At 39.7% G+C, this 16,680-nt stretch overlaps 1 protein-coding gene across 3 annotated transcripts in view; it reads right to left on the minus strand.

Annotated features, from left to right (window-relative positions):
- si:dkeyp-72e1.9 (syntaxin-binding protein 4) overlaps nt 1-16,680 on the minus strand; it is a 49,794-nt gene that overhangs the window by 18,885 nt on the left and 14,229 nt on the right. For all 3 annotated transcript variants that reach the window (XM_026365533.1, XM_026365451.1, XM_026365617.1), the window contains exons 4-10: nt 15,850-15,919; nt 15,019-15,093; nt 11,640-11,719; nt 5,940-6,063; nt 5,067-5,208; nt 923-1,029; nt 637-778 (exon numbers count right to left, since the gene is read on the minus strand). In XM_026365533.1, coding sequence (XP_026221318.1) covers nt 637-778; nt 923-1,029; nt 5,067-5,208; nt 5,940-6,063; nt 11,640-11,719; nt 15,019-15,093; nt 15,850-15,919 — 740 coding nt within the window. The remainder of the gene's footprint in view (nt 1-636; nt 779-922; nt 1,030-5,066; nt 5,209-5,939; nt 6,064-11,639; nt 11,720-15,018; nt 15,094-15,849; nt 15,920-16,680) is intronic.

Raw genomic sequence — 16,680 nt, forward strand, 5'->3', positions numbered from 1 at the left:
GTGGAACCAGCTCCCAGTTCAGGTTCGGGAGGCAGACACTCTCTCTACTTTTAAGACTAGACTTAAACTTCCCCTTTCTCCTACTGTTTGCTCAAGCAGGATTGTTGGGTTTTCTATATAATTCTGTATACAGTTATATTTTGTAAGGTCTTAAACCTTACACTGTAAAGTGCCTTGAGATGACTTTTGATGTCATCTGGCACTATATAAATAAACTGTATTGAATATTAGGTACAGGTGTTTAATTTAAATAATTATGAATTGGAATTATGAATCTCACAGAGCAGCAGGTGACAATCATCTGAGTAACACTCACTCAGGTATTTATAATAGAGTGTTTAGATGAAAGGCACTTTGCGCAAAAGACAGATGACAGCCCAGCATTTAAAGGAATCTGGGAGCATCAGAAAAATTATTGTCTGGCAATCAAAAAATGAACCATGGCCATGGCCATAACTCCAAACAGTATTCCTGTGGAACACCAGGTACTGCTCAGCACCCACTAACAGCATTCCCGCTTACAAGCTACGAAGGCACGAACAGTGAAGAAATATTTTATTCTGCTTTTCTATACTTATTACTCCTAAAGAGTAATTTCCAGGAATATCCAGGACTGCATAATATAGTGGTGCTGACCTCTGGTGATCTGATATGAACTTTTAATCGTCCAGAGTTGCAGCTGTTGCCTGCAGCTCGCTGCACTCCATTGTGGAGAGAGGTGCTGCTTGGAAAGAGTCCTTTACCTGGGATGAAGGCAATCTCCACCATGCTGTCTTGACTGGAGACACAACACATAAGCATATACATGTGTTATATGCATAAATACAGTATTACATGAAAAAGTGATGTGTCTGGTGCAGATGTTCAATCACACAATAACTCTGACTTCACGCACAGAAAGGTATATCTAAGATCCACCTACTTGAACTTGACTTTGTTCAGCATACTTTTGGCTTCCTCGTGGGTCACACCAATCAGTGACTCCTTGTTAATGGCAATGAGCTGATCTCCAGGCCTCAGACGTCCATCCTACACAAACAGGTGACAGACACTGAGCTGAAGAACCATACAGGTACCCTACATAGGCTTCTTTTGGTAGTCTACTCTGTTAAATAGGACTTTTGATTCATGCCCAGTGGGCAGTGTGTGTACATACAGCCTGTGCCAGTGCACCTATCCAAATACGGTATGATCTCTTTTTTACTGCACTTGTGGTAAACATTTTAAAGGTGACTCCCCAATTCTTTAATTTTCCTACCAAACAGAACAAGCGATATAGTTAAAGCATTCCAACATTGTTTTTATAATGAAATAAATCTAAATCAGCATGGTGGTTTGCTGTGCTGTTGCTGGCAGACTGGCAGGTGGTAGCTTTTCTGTTGAGCGTTTGTACAGTGCCTATAAAAAGAATTCACCCCCTTGGATGTTTCATCCTTTTATTGAAACATCATGGTCAATAAAAGTTGGCGACTTTGATAAAAAAAAAAAATCAGAAAAATACTATAATAATACTATAATGTCAAAATGAAGACAGGTTCCTACAAATTAATGTCAAATAATTTAAAACATGTAAGGTAAAATCAGAGTTTGCATTCATTTTCACCCCCTTCAGGTCAGTATTTAGTAGATGCACCTTTGGCTGCAATCACAGCATGGAGTCTGTTTGGATAAGTCTCAATTAGTTTGCACATATGGACACTGCCATTCTTCTTTGCAAGACTGCTCAGGTTCTGTCAGGTTGCATGGGGATCGGGTGTGAACAGCCCTTTTCAAGTCCATCCACAAATTCTCTACTGGATTGAGGTCTGGGCTTTGACTCTGCCACTCCAGAACATTCACCTTGTTGTTGTTAAACCATTTCTGTGTGGCTTTTGCTGTATCTCACTTAGCTCACTAAGACACTTCCAACATTTACCCAGTTTGTGAGCTGCCCCACCAGGGGGGAGAGGACATTGGACCTGATGTATGCTAATGTTAAAGATTCCTACAGCTCCACTTTAATAATTTAATAATCAATTCCTGGCTGAGCCTCAGAGTGCCCTGCCGTTCATTTCCCGCTTCTCAGTACCTCCCCCACACGACTCAGCCACCACCCAAAAGATCTCAGATGATCAGGTGAGAAGAGTGCTAAGCAGGCTTCACCCCACAAAGGCTACATGGCCAGATGGAATCAGCCCAATGGTGCTGAAATTCTGTACTGCACAGCTATGTGGCATTCTCCAACACATTTTTAACCTCAGTCTGTATCTGGAGAGAGTTCCTATTGGGTGGAAAAAGTTGTGTGTAGCGCCTGTGAATAAGACGCCACGTCCCAGTGTCCTCAATGACTAGAGATCTGTGGCGCTGACCTCACGTATTATGAAGGCTTTTGAGAGGCTTTGGTCAAACCCTCACTTAACCTTCTCCAATTTACTTATCGATCCCAACTTAAAGTGGATGATGCATCATACATCTGCTCACCACCACTATCTCGTACCTACACCCACCTGGACAAGCCTGGGGGCTTAGTGAGGATCATGTTTTTTGATTTCTCAAGGGCATTCAACACCATAAGATAAGATAAGATAAGAAAACCTTTATTAGTCCCACAATGGGGAAATTGCATTTTTACAACAGCTTAAATACTAGAGTGTCAGAAAGACAGTCTGACCAAAGGAGACGAAAGACTAAACTGGCACAGTCCGAGATAAATAGGCTATGAAACCTGACAGTATAAACAGTTCAGTAATAAATAAAATATATACATGTAAGTACAGTATATGTAGCAGTGTGAGTATGTACAGTATATGGATATTACTAGATGGCAGTATTGAAAATGTACATTGTGTAAGTTGGTTTATGATTATTGTCCCGGTGTAATATGAGTATCAGCAGTGTTCATTGTACATCTGTACCATCTGGCCTGCACTGCTGGGAGAGAAATCAAAAAAACTGATTCTGTGAATTACCGCCCACAGTACGTCTGCCTGCAGAACTGTGTGTCTGACACTGTGGTCTGCATCACAGGTGCTCCACAGGGGACAGTTTTGTCTCCATTCCTCTTTAAAAAAGTGATTTTAAAATCAGTTCATTTCTTGTTTAATTCAGCTTATAGTAAATACATGTAGCTGATAAAGGAATTTTCATCATTTGCTTATAAAGTCATTTTAAATTCATATAGTTTGAAAGCATGGTGTTCAGTGACTACCTACTCTACCTGTCAGCCCAATTAAAACAGTCAAGAAGCAGATAAGTTTGGAGTTCAGTTGTTGAAACGTCTGGAGAATAACTATGCCCATTTTGGTTGTGGATGAAGAGTTTACCAGCTTGTGACAGACAAGAAGTTTATAGAAGTGTAGTGCAAACATGTAGCACTACATATTGTTAAGTGTAGCTAATTTGTGTTGATGTTCTAAGCTACTGCCAGTCAAAAAAAAACTCTGAATGACATTGTTGGAAGCTGACAATTAGTAAAGTGACTGAGAAATCTTTATATATGGTCATCAGAAGAGAGGCCCAGGAGACACTCCTTGGACTTTTTTCCCCAAGTCAGCGAGCAGATATACCCGCTCAGAGTCCTATGTGTTAAAGAATACAACCATTAGTGAAAACATTTGTGTATGTGTGTGTGTGTGTGTGAAAGCATCCGCAGGGTGAAGCCCTAAGCAGTGTCCTAGATTTATGGCTGACATTCACACTTACTGTAGTGTCTGTTTTTAGGCTCTGGGACAGTAAGAACACCATTTGCTACATTTAGGATGCTTGGGTTTCAATGTTTTGTCCAGATACACGTATTTAGCCAGAAGACAAGCAGTTCTGTGTGTAGGCCCACTGAATGGCATACTTGTAGTAGACTCCATGTTTGTACTTCCATAGTAATTCATGCTCTCAATTTAAGATGATGAGAATAGTAAAAAACTAAAGACAAAATTTTTAAATCTAATTCATTACTGGATATATAAATGTCATCACCACAAAATATACCAAAACATATTTACTTGTTACAACTGTGGTCAAAAAACTGAGATGAATGAATGGCCATTTAATAGTTCCTCCTCAAAACCCTCTTTTATCTGACCATTTTAATTTACTATCTGGAAGATGAGTCATGGCAACTGGTGTGGGTGTGAATTGGGCCTCATCTTTCTGAGGATCTATGAAAGGGCAGCATGATAAATAGGAGATAGGTTGTGCCTAAGGCCTCCATCTCTGCTGAGTACTTCAAACCCACCAACAGTTCTTTTCCACTTTTCCACTTTCGACTCACCCCAACCAGTTGAGGCAGATGGCCACCCACCCTGAGCCTGGTTCTCCTGAAAGGTTTCTTCCATTAAAAGGGTTTTTCTTCTCCACTGCTTGCTCAAGTGGGATTGTTTGGTTTTCTATATAATTCTGTATAATTTTACTTTGTAAGGACTTAAGCCTTACACTGTGAAATGCTTTGAGATTACTTCCGTTGTGATTTGGGGTTATATAAATAAAATTGGAATTGAATTGTATTGAACTGATCCTCTGGTGAGGGAAGAGATACAATAAGCATACCAAGGGCAAAGCCTTAATTCAGAATTTGGAGACAACTTCACAACTTGACTTCACGCACAAGTGGTTGGGCTGGTTCTACAAAATCCAGAACGCATGTTCTAGAACTGGGAGTCTGGGTCTAAACCTCTCCAGGTAGCTCTGTGATAAGGACTATGCGCCACACACAGTGTGCATTCAGTTGCGCAGAATTTCCACTCGTGAGCATGTATGTATGGTGGTGTGATGATTGAGTAGTACAGTATATATAAATTAGTAAATTATGTCTATAGTATGTGATGTTTCAACAAGCTGTGTTTTACCTGTGGAGTAAATGTGAGTGCCTGGCCATTGTACATGGCAGATTTGGTCAAAAACCTTAGCACAAGCAAATGGGAGCTGTTGTGTTTACTGGTGCTGGCTGAGATTTAATCAGCAGTAGAAGCAAGGGTCGCTGGATGTCTTTCTGGTCCCCAGTGAACACTAAATTCCCAAGACTTCCCCAGGTAACAGCTAGTTCTTATTTAGTTATTATTGACTATTTTAGGCTGTTGCCCTTATTTTCTTACCCGATGACAGTCTCCTCCAGACAGCACCTCCTGGATGAAGACTGCAGGCCCATCAGGCCTGTTGGAGCCTCCTCCAATGGTGATACCTAAACTGCCAGAACGTGCCACTGAAAGAAGTTGAATCACTCCCTCACCTGGGTGGCTGACAACACAAAGATACAAACATATCACAAATATATGTATTTTGGCATGTATTGTATATTGGCTACTATGCAAACAGATGTTTGACATCATTTAACTGTTTCTAGTTAACAATCAGATTTGGTACATTTAAAATATTAAAAACTCCATGGAATCTAGATACACCATTACTGCTGCACAAGGTGACTGGAGGACAGTGCTTAACATGATTAATCCTGGCAAATTATTTCAAAATGAGGATGTTCATTAGAGTTGCCAAAATACCAAACTACAATAGGTGTGCACAAAACCTCAGTATGTATGCTAAATAACAGGTGTATAGCTCACGTATTTGCTTTGCACTCTTTGTTACACCTCTATTTGCCTGCACTCTATGCCTGATTTAAAAATAGAGCCCAGAACATTGTTGAAAAATATATAAAAAAACACGACATCCCATCCAAGAAAAACAAATTTCAGAAAACTGCTTACTCTTGTCTTTGTTCACAATAATTGTTGAACCACTATATTCTGTGACCAAATGTTCTGGAATGGCTAGATACAGTGTCTAGGTGTAGATTATTTAGGTAGATAGATAAGTTATTCATCACAGTGGGAAATTTACAAATTGGAATTATATGAAATATTTGTACAGTATTTCTCAATTGCCCTGCTGCAAGAGTAGTAAGGACAATAGTATGTGCTGGCCACAATGTGTCAATACACTCTCGTAAAAATGTATTAAATTTTTACCTGAGGGAGCGAAGCATGGGCCCACTGTTGTTATACATGTTCTGTGAGCCTGCTGGACTCAACAACAAAGGACTCTGGGAACGAGATGAGGAACCAGATGATGTACTATCTAGGTAGCGACCTCCTTTGGATTGGCAAAAATGAACAGGAAACACAAAATAAAAGTGAGTCAAAATAATTGTGAAAAAAGTGAAGTCAAGTTGTGAAGTTATCACCAAATTAGAAATGCACTAGTAAACAAACACAAGGTCATGTGTTGAACTGTGGCATAATAAAGTAGTGAAGTAGTAAGTAATGCAGGACATAAAAATTTAATGTTTTTCAAACCCATTCAAACAGAAGCTCTCGTGTAGTCCTGGGAAACACTTCTTATCCTTGAGAGACTCAACAACACCTGAAAACAGTCCAAATATCCCCCAGACTTATTGAACTCCTGCCACACATCTGTTTTTTTTCCTGTCCTCAGAATTAGTTCAATACAATTCAATTCAATTTTATGTGAATAGCGTCAAGTCACAACAGAAGTCATCTCAAGGCACTTTACAGTGTAAGGTTTAAGACCTTACAAAATATAACTGTAAACAGAATTATATAGAAAACACAACAAACCCACATGAGCCAATCAAGGTCAGTCTCATAGTGGGGAGGTTATTTATGTTGCAATTCTGTACTGTATGCAGCTATGCCATATATTCTTTAAAGTAGTAGTTCATATTGGGGCTGTGCGATTCGGGAAAAAAAAATAATTGTGATTTTTCTGCCAGTGCTTTTGGATTTTTCAATGTAATTTTGTAAAGTCAGGCTTCAGCTCAATATTCTCAAAAGTGTGCAGTACACATTCTACATTAAAGGAGTGCCTTTAACTGTAGCCCTCTCAACTACCCTGTAGTCTAGTAGATGCCGTGTGCCTTTCCAATTTCTGTTTTTATCCATCTGATGATTACTCTGCTTCTTGCAGGATAAATGCAGAGTCCTGCATACAAAATGGATTCTAATGCAAGTAGTAAATAATAAAAAAAAAAAAAAACACAAAGTATATGAGTCTGTGTGTAATGCATGAATATATTATACAAGTTTCACTTTTTGAACAGAATTAGTGAAATAAATCAACTTTTTGATGATATTCTAATTATTTGAGCAGCACCTGTATAGCTGGGGGAAACACAATGCAGGGTTTTTAAAAGTTATTAATTTCGAAATCTTAAAATGAATCCTAAAACATACTGGTGATAACAACTATTTCTGTTTTGTCAGAATTCAGCTAAAGGAAATTTTGGGCCATCCAGCTTTTTATCTCATATATAAACTCATGTAAGGAACTCAGTCCTCCGTGGCCAGAGATCTTAAAGGGACAGTACAGCTTACAGAGTGTCATCAGCACAGCAATGAAAAGAAACACTGTGTTTATGAATATGTCCCAGAGGGAGCATGTACAAAGAGAACAAGAACCCAGCACTGAACCTTGTGGAACTCCGTACTTTACAGGAGAAAAAGATGACTTGCAGTCATTAACGGTAACACAAAACGATCTATTGGACAGGTGTAAAGAGAACCAGTCCATTGCAGTACCTTCTATTCCAGCCCAGTGCTTTAGTCGGTCCAACAAAATGTGGTGGTCTACTGTATCAAAAGCAGCACCAAGATCAAGGAGGACAAGAATAGAGCACATACCAGCTTCAGAGGACAGAATATCATTAGTTACCTTTAGTAGGGCGGTCTCTGTACTGTGGTGTTTGCGAAAACCACATTGTCATTCATGAAAAATGTTATAGCTGTCTGCAGCTAGAAATAAGTGTTTAGACACGTACTTTTCTAAAATCTTTCATATGAAGGGTAGTTTGGAGATTGGTCTGTAGTTTTCAGGGGATGAGTGATCTAATCCAGATTTTTTTCAAAAGAGGTTGCACACATGCAATTTTAAAATAATGTGGCACATTTCCAGTGGACAGAGAAGTATTGAAAATATTCAGGAGAGAGGGAGCAAGCGAATCAATGATCAAGATTAAGAACTTAGTTGGGATGGCATCAACTGGGCTGGAAGATGGTTTCATTTTAGAGACAGTTTGTAGTAGCTCAGATATGGACATGGGAGGAAACCGGCTTAAAATACATTCTCTAGAGGGGTGTGAAACTATGATTGGTGAGAAGTTAGGCATATCAGAAGCTCTAATTGATTCAATTTTTTTGTTAAAATGGGTTAAGAACTTTTCACAATCTGCATCACTTTCAGCTGGAATGCTGGGAGGGGTTGGGTTTACTAACTTGTCAAAATAGTCTGAAATAGAAATTTAGGATTATGGAAGTGAGCAGTGATCAGGTCTGAGAAGTATTTAGCTCTGGCATTCTTTACTGTCTTATTGTGGTGGAGTAGTGAGTCTTTCATAGCTTCATAAGGCACTTGTGAAGGCACATTTACATTTGAAGTCCCATCTCTGCTCAGCTTTCCTACACTTGGCTTTACAGCTACGAATGCTGACATCTATCCAAGGCTGTTTGTTGGTGTTTTTACGGGGCATATTTGCAGTTTTTAAGGGAGCAGCTGCCTCTAGTGCAGAGGCACAAATATTATTGAAAAGGCGGACAATATCATGATCACGTGAAATACCCTGCTTCAACATAGAGAAGGTGCTAGTGAACTTTGCTGCTGACTGGCTGTTAAATAGACGGCGTTTAACTGTGAATTTTTGAGGTACACTGAAGAAAAAACACATCACCAGCCTCAACGACTACCGGCCAGTTGCACTCACCCTTGTGGTGAAGTGCTTTGAAAAACTGGTAAGGGGTCACATCACCTCACCTCACATCAACTCCCACCATCCTTCGACCCACACCAGTTTGCGTACAGGGTGAACAGATCCACAGAGGATGCCGTAGCCACAGCCCTCCACACGGCACTGTCCCACCTGGAGCAGGGAAACTATGTGCGGATGCTCTTTGTGGATTATAGCTCTGCATTTAACACCATTCTTCCCCACAAACTGGTAAACAAACTGTTGGACCTCGGACTTCCATATTCCACCTGCTCCTGGATCAAGAGCTTCCTTTCTGATTGCAGTCAGAGAGTGAGAGTCAGCCCACACACCTCCAAGGTCTTAGTCTCAGCACTGGCTCCCCACAGGGTTGTGTGATGAGCCCCCTGCTCTACACCCTGTACATCTATGACTGCACTCCTGCTCACCACAGCAACATTATCGTCAAATTCGCAGATGATACCACAGTGGTGGGACTCATCTCAGGGGGGATGAGTCTGCCTACAGAGACGAGGTGGAACAGTTAACAATGTGGTGCAGGGAGAACAATCTGCTCCTTAATACGTCTAAGACAAAGGAAGTTGTCATTGACTTCAGGAGGACGAGAACTGAGGTCCCTCCACAAGTCTACCAGAGCTTGCAATAACTAACTGGACTCCACAATAACTTATAGACATTAACTGTTATTGTATTATACTACTGGACATAGTATGTGATCACCCATATGAGGATGGGCTCCCTGTTTATATATAATAAATAATAAAATAAAATAAAGTAAAAAACAATACAGTCAGATGGGCTATGGATGCAAAACCGGTTATCATGCATCCATAGCCCATCTGACTATATTGTTTTTTACTTTATTTTATTTTATTATTACGTATAACATATTATATATGTTTAGTCTTAATAGTGTATATAATTGTAAATTGTAAAATGTTCAATACTTTTGTATTTTTTGCACATTTCAAACAGCCTTTCATTCTTTTTGCACATTACTGTTGTTTTTTTGCACTGACCTGCTGTAACAATCGAATTTCCCCAATGTGGGATCAATAAAGAATATCTTATCTTATCTTAGTCTGGTTCCTCTCAAGGTTTCTTCCTGTTGCCTTCTCAGGGAGTTTTTCCTTGCCACCGTCGCCCTCGGCTTGCTCATCAGGGACAATCTGATTATTATGATTCATACACATTCACTGTTCGTGTAAACTTTCATAGTTACTTTGCTTGTGTAAAGCATCAGTGGGGACTGTGTGAAGAGGATGTCAGACTTCCGCTTCCTGGGGGTCCACATAGAGGAGGATCTAACCTGGAGAGTACACACCTCTGAGCTGATAACAAAGACCCAGCAGAAACTGCCCTTCCTAAGGGTACTGAGGAAGAACAACATCTCCCAGAGACTGTGTCCTTTTATCGATCCTCCATTGAGAGCATCCTCACGTACTGTGTTTGTCTGTGGTTTAGCAGATGCACAGTGGCTCAGAGAAAGCTCTCCAGAGAAAACTGCACAGAGGATCAACAGTTGCCCTCTCCTCCCTCTAGAAGAACTTCACAGTTCCCGCCGCCTCAAAAAAGCCCAGAACATTCTCAGGGACACTACACACCCTGGACACTCTATCTTTGAACTACTGCCATCAGGGAGAAGGTTCAGGTAAATCAAAACTAGGACTGACAGACTCAAGAAAGGTTTTTATCCCGTAGCAATAACCACATTAAACACTATATAGAACGGACTATAGAACGGAACTGTGAGAGTGAGAGCTGGAGCGCGAATGCGAGGTTCTTTGTTTACTTGATGGTTATTTTGTTTTTTGTTTTGTTTTTATACTGTTTGTAATTATTTATTCTGTTTTTATTTCTTTTTATTTTATATATGGCACAGACTGGTCGGCACCTTAATCTTGTTGTACGATGTTGCAATGACAATAAAGTTTATCTTTATCTTTATCTCTTTATCTAAAAGCTAGGCCAATGAATTTAATGTAGTTGTTAACATGTTTTTTTTATAATTTCTAACTGACATTACCCAGCCACCACCTTTATACGTTGAGGACCATTCAGATCTTTCTTCAACCCACAAATGCTGCAAACCTGAATGGAGTCAGTCCAAGAAGACTCAAAGCCGGTACTCCTCAGCTATGTGATGTGTTCTAACACATTTTCGAACTGAGCCTGCATCTAACCCTTGGTCCACTTGGACAGTAACCTGGACTGAACAATAAACTAATGACCATATTCTAGGCTGTGGTACTCTAAGGCAGCCAATTGACTCTTTAACAAATTCATTACATTGCAGGTGCTGAAATCTGTATTTATCAACATGTTGTAGCTTTTGAACTGCAATTAAGATGGTAAGACAGACAATGCTGGTCTTCAGACACCATTATACTTCATTGTAACTGCTTGTCAGATGTCCATACTAAATAATAGTTTTACCATGCCTTGAATGCAATGTCTACTATTATCACAGTAGAATGGCCTTAAATTCATGTCTCACTGCTCATGCTAAAGCCCTGTTTTAACAAATCAGTACCAGCTGGGTGCCTCCTTTCCCGACTGAAGCAGATGTTGGCAGTTGCAAGTGCACTGTCATAAGCCATTTTTAGGAAGACTTATTCAATCTACCCTTTAGGCTACTCTGTCAAATACAGAAAGGTTGTTTTGTTGTTTTTGTCCTCCATGATTATGTTCTTAATATATGTTCTGTAACTATTTATGACTTTACCATTCTCAATAACCATACTGTAATTTTACCAGGGTTGCTCCCTTCTACATGGGCATCTTTTGCACATCTGTGCCTCCTGGAACAGGATCTCTCTTATGCTGAACTTATAACAGTGTGAACATGGAACTTGCATATAAATGTAATGGTTCAGGAGATATGCTCAATACTTCTGGAAAAAATAATTTGCAATGCACCATAGAATGTACTAAGCAGGAATTTGCTTACCTTGCTGGATAGGAGAGTTGCGTGTTGATCCTGTGCTACCATTAGATCCATATTTCTCCAGCAGTTCAGCAAATTCTCTCCTTTGTCAAAAATCAAAAAGAGAGATGTTAAGAATATAGTTGGTGTAATGAATTTGCTTTTTTAGGCTCTTTTGAAGATGATACCGCATGCTGCTCCCCTCTAGTGGTCCTGCTTCCTTCCTTTAGAGATTGGCTGGATAAAAAACACCTTGCTCTAACATAATGTCAAACGTTGAATAACATTTAGGACAATTTTTAGAGGTGTTGAAACATAACACCAACAAAAACATTTTCATATGTGAAAAGCCTAAAATTTTGATTTTTTTCTATTAAAACTATTTTAAGTCATCTATTTACAATACAAATGTACATCTGTGTATCATACATATACATATGTGTCTGTAATGTTTCAGCACAATACCTTATTTGAGTAGTTTAGTTTGCTTTTTGTGTTATAATCTTTATCTAACATAATATCTTTATGTGGCATTCTCTCTTCAATACCTAATTAGTTTTTTCTTTCTATATTTTGTGTATATTTCAATTTGTTTTGTGTGTATGTGTATGTGTGTAAAGTGCTTTTACACTAAGTTCATGAACCCAGTGTCCAAAAAAGTCACTTCTGTCCCACTCGTAAAAAATAATCAACAATAATTTGACATATTTCAATGAGATGTTAATCTAATCCATCCATCAATGACAACAATCTGTCCAGCCTCTGAGGCAGCAAAGCAGCCCCAAATCATGATGCTTCCTCCGCCATGTTTTACAGTGGGGATGAGGTTTTGATGTTGGTGTGCTGCGCCTTTTCTTTTTTTCTCCACACATAGTGTTTCGAGTTTTTTCCAAACAACTCAATTTTGGTTTTATCTGTCCACAGAATATTTTACCAGTAGTGCTGTGGAACATCCAGGTGCTCTTTTGCAAACTTCAAAGGTGCTGCAATATTTTTTTCGGACAGCAATGGCTTCCTCCATGGTGTCCTCCCATGTACTCCATTATTGTTTAATGTTTTCCTTATTGTAGACGTGTCAACAAAAATGTTAGTATGTGCCAGAGATTTCTGTAAGTCTTTAGCTGAAACTCTAGGATTCTTCTTTACCTCATTCAGCATTCTGCGCTGTGCTCTTGCAGTCATCTTTACAGGACGACCACGCCTAGGGAGAGTAGCAACAGTGCTGAACTTTCTCCATTTGTAGACAGTCTGTCTTACTGTGGACACATGAACAACAAGGCTTCTTGGAACCCTTTCCAGCTTCATGCAAGTTAACAATTCTTGATCGTAGGTCTTCTGAGAGCTCTTTTCTACGAGGCAAAGTTCACATCAGGCAGTGCTTCTAGAAACCAGTAAACCCAAAACTGGTGTGTGTTTTTAAAGGGCAGGACAGCTTTCATCAACACATCCAATATCATCACACTGATTGGACTCAAGGTTGGGTCACTCCTGGCTCCAATTAGCTCTTGGAAAAGTCATTAGGCTAGGGGTTCACATACTTTTTCCACCCTGCGAATGTTTAGTATGTTCATGTTATGTTCAATAAAAACATATAATGTTGGTGTACTATTATTTTCACCAGACTGTGTTTTTCTCCTCAGGGTTGTCCCAAACACTGTCCACGACAACCTTTTGCCTTGTGGCATTGTTTTCCCTCACTAAACATAGTCACTTTGAAAACAGCAAAACAAGTGCAGCAGAGCAGAAAGCACAGACAGCGCTCACTTGATGGATGTAGGGAGGTCTCCCTCCTCCTCCCATTCTCCCATTCTCTCTTTTTGTTTTTGATGGAGTGGACAAACCATAATGTGTGCGAAGTTCCAAACGGTTCGTGGTTGCTGAATTCACTTTCTGACTCAGACTGGCTCAAAGATGGACTGACTACGTCTGTGACCTAAATCTGGTTATTGTTCAATAACTTTGATGTTTATCTATATTTAACTGTTACAAACATCAAGTGTTTTGTCTTGTTCACTAGGATTGCTTGTTAAATGTAGCTATATTAGCTGTGTAGTAATGCAACATGGCTAATGTACCCTTGTCTCCTACACTGAAGCAGGAGAAATTTTCAGGCTAACTACACAATGGGACAGTCAGCGTGTCAGAGACATTGTGTGAAACTTTTAAAACTATTTTTATGGCACTAGCGGATGGTGGTAAAGTAGCATGCACTAAGCTATGAAGGCCTGAGTAATAATGTCTTACTTTATTGATCCAGCGTGGGGAAATTGTGCCTGGACAGCTGCCAGACGTATCGGCGTCTACAGGGTTACGGAGTCTTGTTTAAGGAAACCTGAGTAGCTGCAGTAGCACCGATATGCCGCTCAGCTATGTCCACTGCTACCATTTGTAACTAGTAGCACGTCAAACTTCATTGTTTATAAACGTGTCTGCAAAGAGTCTGTCCACCCATTTTCAAACTTGCCTCTAACTATGACTACATTGTGTTAGCATTCACATTTTCAAACATGGAACAAGACTGGAAACAACACTGGGAAGAATGTTGGAGAGTCCGAAACACGAGGCCGTCCGCCAGGCGCTCTCCAGATGCCGGCCCTTCTGCAGCCTCAGGGCCGTCCGCCCAGAGCTTCCCAGCCGGTTCTCCAGTTGCTATTGCCGGACAATCTACCGGACACCCCCCAGTCGGTTCTTCAGTCTGCGGTACTACTGCAGTCTCCAGGCCATCCGCCAAGGGCTCTCCTGTCTCCTGGCCTGGCGCCCCTAGGCCATCAAGCTCTCCTGCCTCTTGTTCTCAGGGCGCTGTTTCCACTGAAGTGGTGTTTTCTTTTCATTATTATTTTTTTTCAAGGCTCTTACAAATATTCAAGGCCGAAATCCACCAGGCTAATTAAATCATGGAGCACAGACATGGCTCATCTCATCAGGAGCTTACGTTATGTACGTACATTAGGTTCTTTACATTAAGTTCTCTCCCCTCTCTAAGTCTGCTGTCACTCCTTTGAATGCAGTACAAAGACAAGGATATGGACTCCAGGATACCACACCATTAACACCAACATTGGAAATGTATAATTAATGAATGTACAGTAAGTAATTACTTTGAAACTACAGTGGACATGAATGTTTCAACTGTCATTAATACAAATATGTAAATTGCCAACATGAGAATCTTACCCAATGCATCCAAGATCTAAAGTCTGTTACTCATGGCTTTGTCACTATTGGCTTCAATCTTCCACAGCTGAAGTGTGATTCTTGCATGTACCAGAGTCTCTTCATGCATGCATGTGTACAGTCTTTGTTGTTTAAATATGGCATCTTGTAGCATGTTATTGCAGGATAATAGTTGCTTGCGCTTGTGCTACCGCATAAAGGTGTTGTATGCGTTGACAAATCAGCTTACTTTGCTTCCTCGTCTCTGGCTATAAGAAGGCGCATATGATTGGTTGCAGAGGCAGCTCTTAGTACATCAACAGCTCTGTGAAACAGAAACAGAAACAAAAACATTAAAATTGTTACACAATCAAACAAGTTTGTTCATGTTAATGATGCACAGCAAAGATAGCTATGGAGTCCCACAGGGATCTGTGCTTGGACCAATTCTTTTCACTTAATATATGTCCTTCTTAGGCAATATTATTAGGAAACATTATTATTTCCATTATTGTTATGCAGATGATACCCAGCTATACTTATCTATGAAACCAGAAGAAACTAATCAATTAGTCAAACTTCAAGCATGCTTAAAAGACGTAAAGGCCTGGATGTCCTCCAATTTCCTTCTCCTAAATCCAGACAAGACAGAACTTATTTTGTTTGGGCCTAAAAATCTCAGAGACACGTCTAATCACATTCTCACCCTTGATGACTTAGAGGCCTCAAGTAATACTGCAAGAAATCTCGGAGTTATCTTTGACCAGGATATCTCCCTCACTTCATACAGCAAAGAAATCTCTAGAACTGCCCCTTTTCACCTGAGAAACATTGCTAACAGAAAATAATTGAGAAGCACTGCTCTAAAGGGAGTTTTTTCTCTCCACTGTTGCCTAAAGCTTGCTCAAATGGGATTGTTGGGTTTTCTGTATCATTTTTTTGTATAATTATTCTCTGTAAGGTCTTAAACCTTGCACTGTAAAGTAACTTGAGATAACTTTTGTTGTGAATTGGCGCTATACAAATACAACTGAATTGAATTGAATTAAATGATGAAACCAGTAAAACTTTATTAGATTACCTTTCACTTGTGACTCCTACAAGACTGTCACCATTCACCTCCAAGATCTGGTCACCTGGCAATAGGTTTCCTGTTGAGGGTAAAGGTTAGTTAAGATGATACTCTTTTCAAAGAAACTAAACAACAATATGCAAGAACAACTTAAACAGTGTAAAACAGTGGTTATAGTTCTGTTACCCTCCGTTTACCTAAAAACTGGTTCAGTTATTCTGTCCCAGACAGTGCATTACAGCTACCAGGCTTTCATATTTACTAAACAGACAAAGTACAGTAACTATCATGAAAAAGAAGAGGTAGCAGAATCTGTTCTCCAAAAATCTCTAAACAAGATAATTCACACATACTGCACAGAAATACAGCAAAACTCTGGCAGGTTGGAATTAAAGCAGAGATAGATACAAACAGGCCAAACATCCACTGACAAAGGAATAAAAGATAGCATAATTAATCGACACACCTTACACACTTACAGAAAAGTTGGAACATTTTCCTAAGCACAATTTAAAACTCCACTCTGTGATTTGTTTACATTTACACTTACTTTTATATTTATTAATTTAGCAGACGCTTTTATCCAAAGCGATTTACAAGTGAGGAACAAGGCAAGCAAACAAAATCTAAGTCAAGAAGAAGCAACATCAAAGCTGACATCAAGTGCTATCAAAAAAGTGTTTCTGTTCCAAGAGATGTGAGAACGAAAGAGTAGAAAAGACTTTGTTTTTTGTTTTTTAATTTAAGTGCAAAGGAAGATGTGGAATAGTTCTGTTTTCAGCAGTTTTTTTAAAGATTGCAAGTGAGGTGGCTGAGCGTGCAGAGATAGGCAGCTCATTC

This window comes from Anabas testudineus, chromosome 8 (genome assembly GCF_900324465.2).
Source record: "Anabas testudineus chromosome 8, fAnaTes1.2, whole genome shotgun sequence".
NCBI lineage: Eukaryota > Metazoa > Chordata > Actinopteri > Anabantiformes > Anabantidae > Anabas > Anabas testudineus.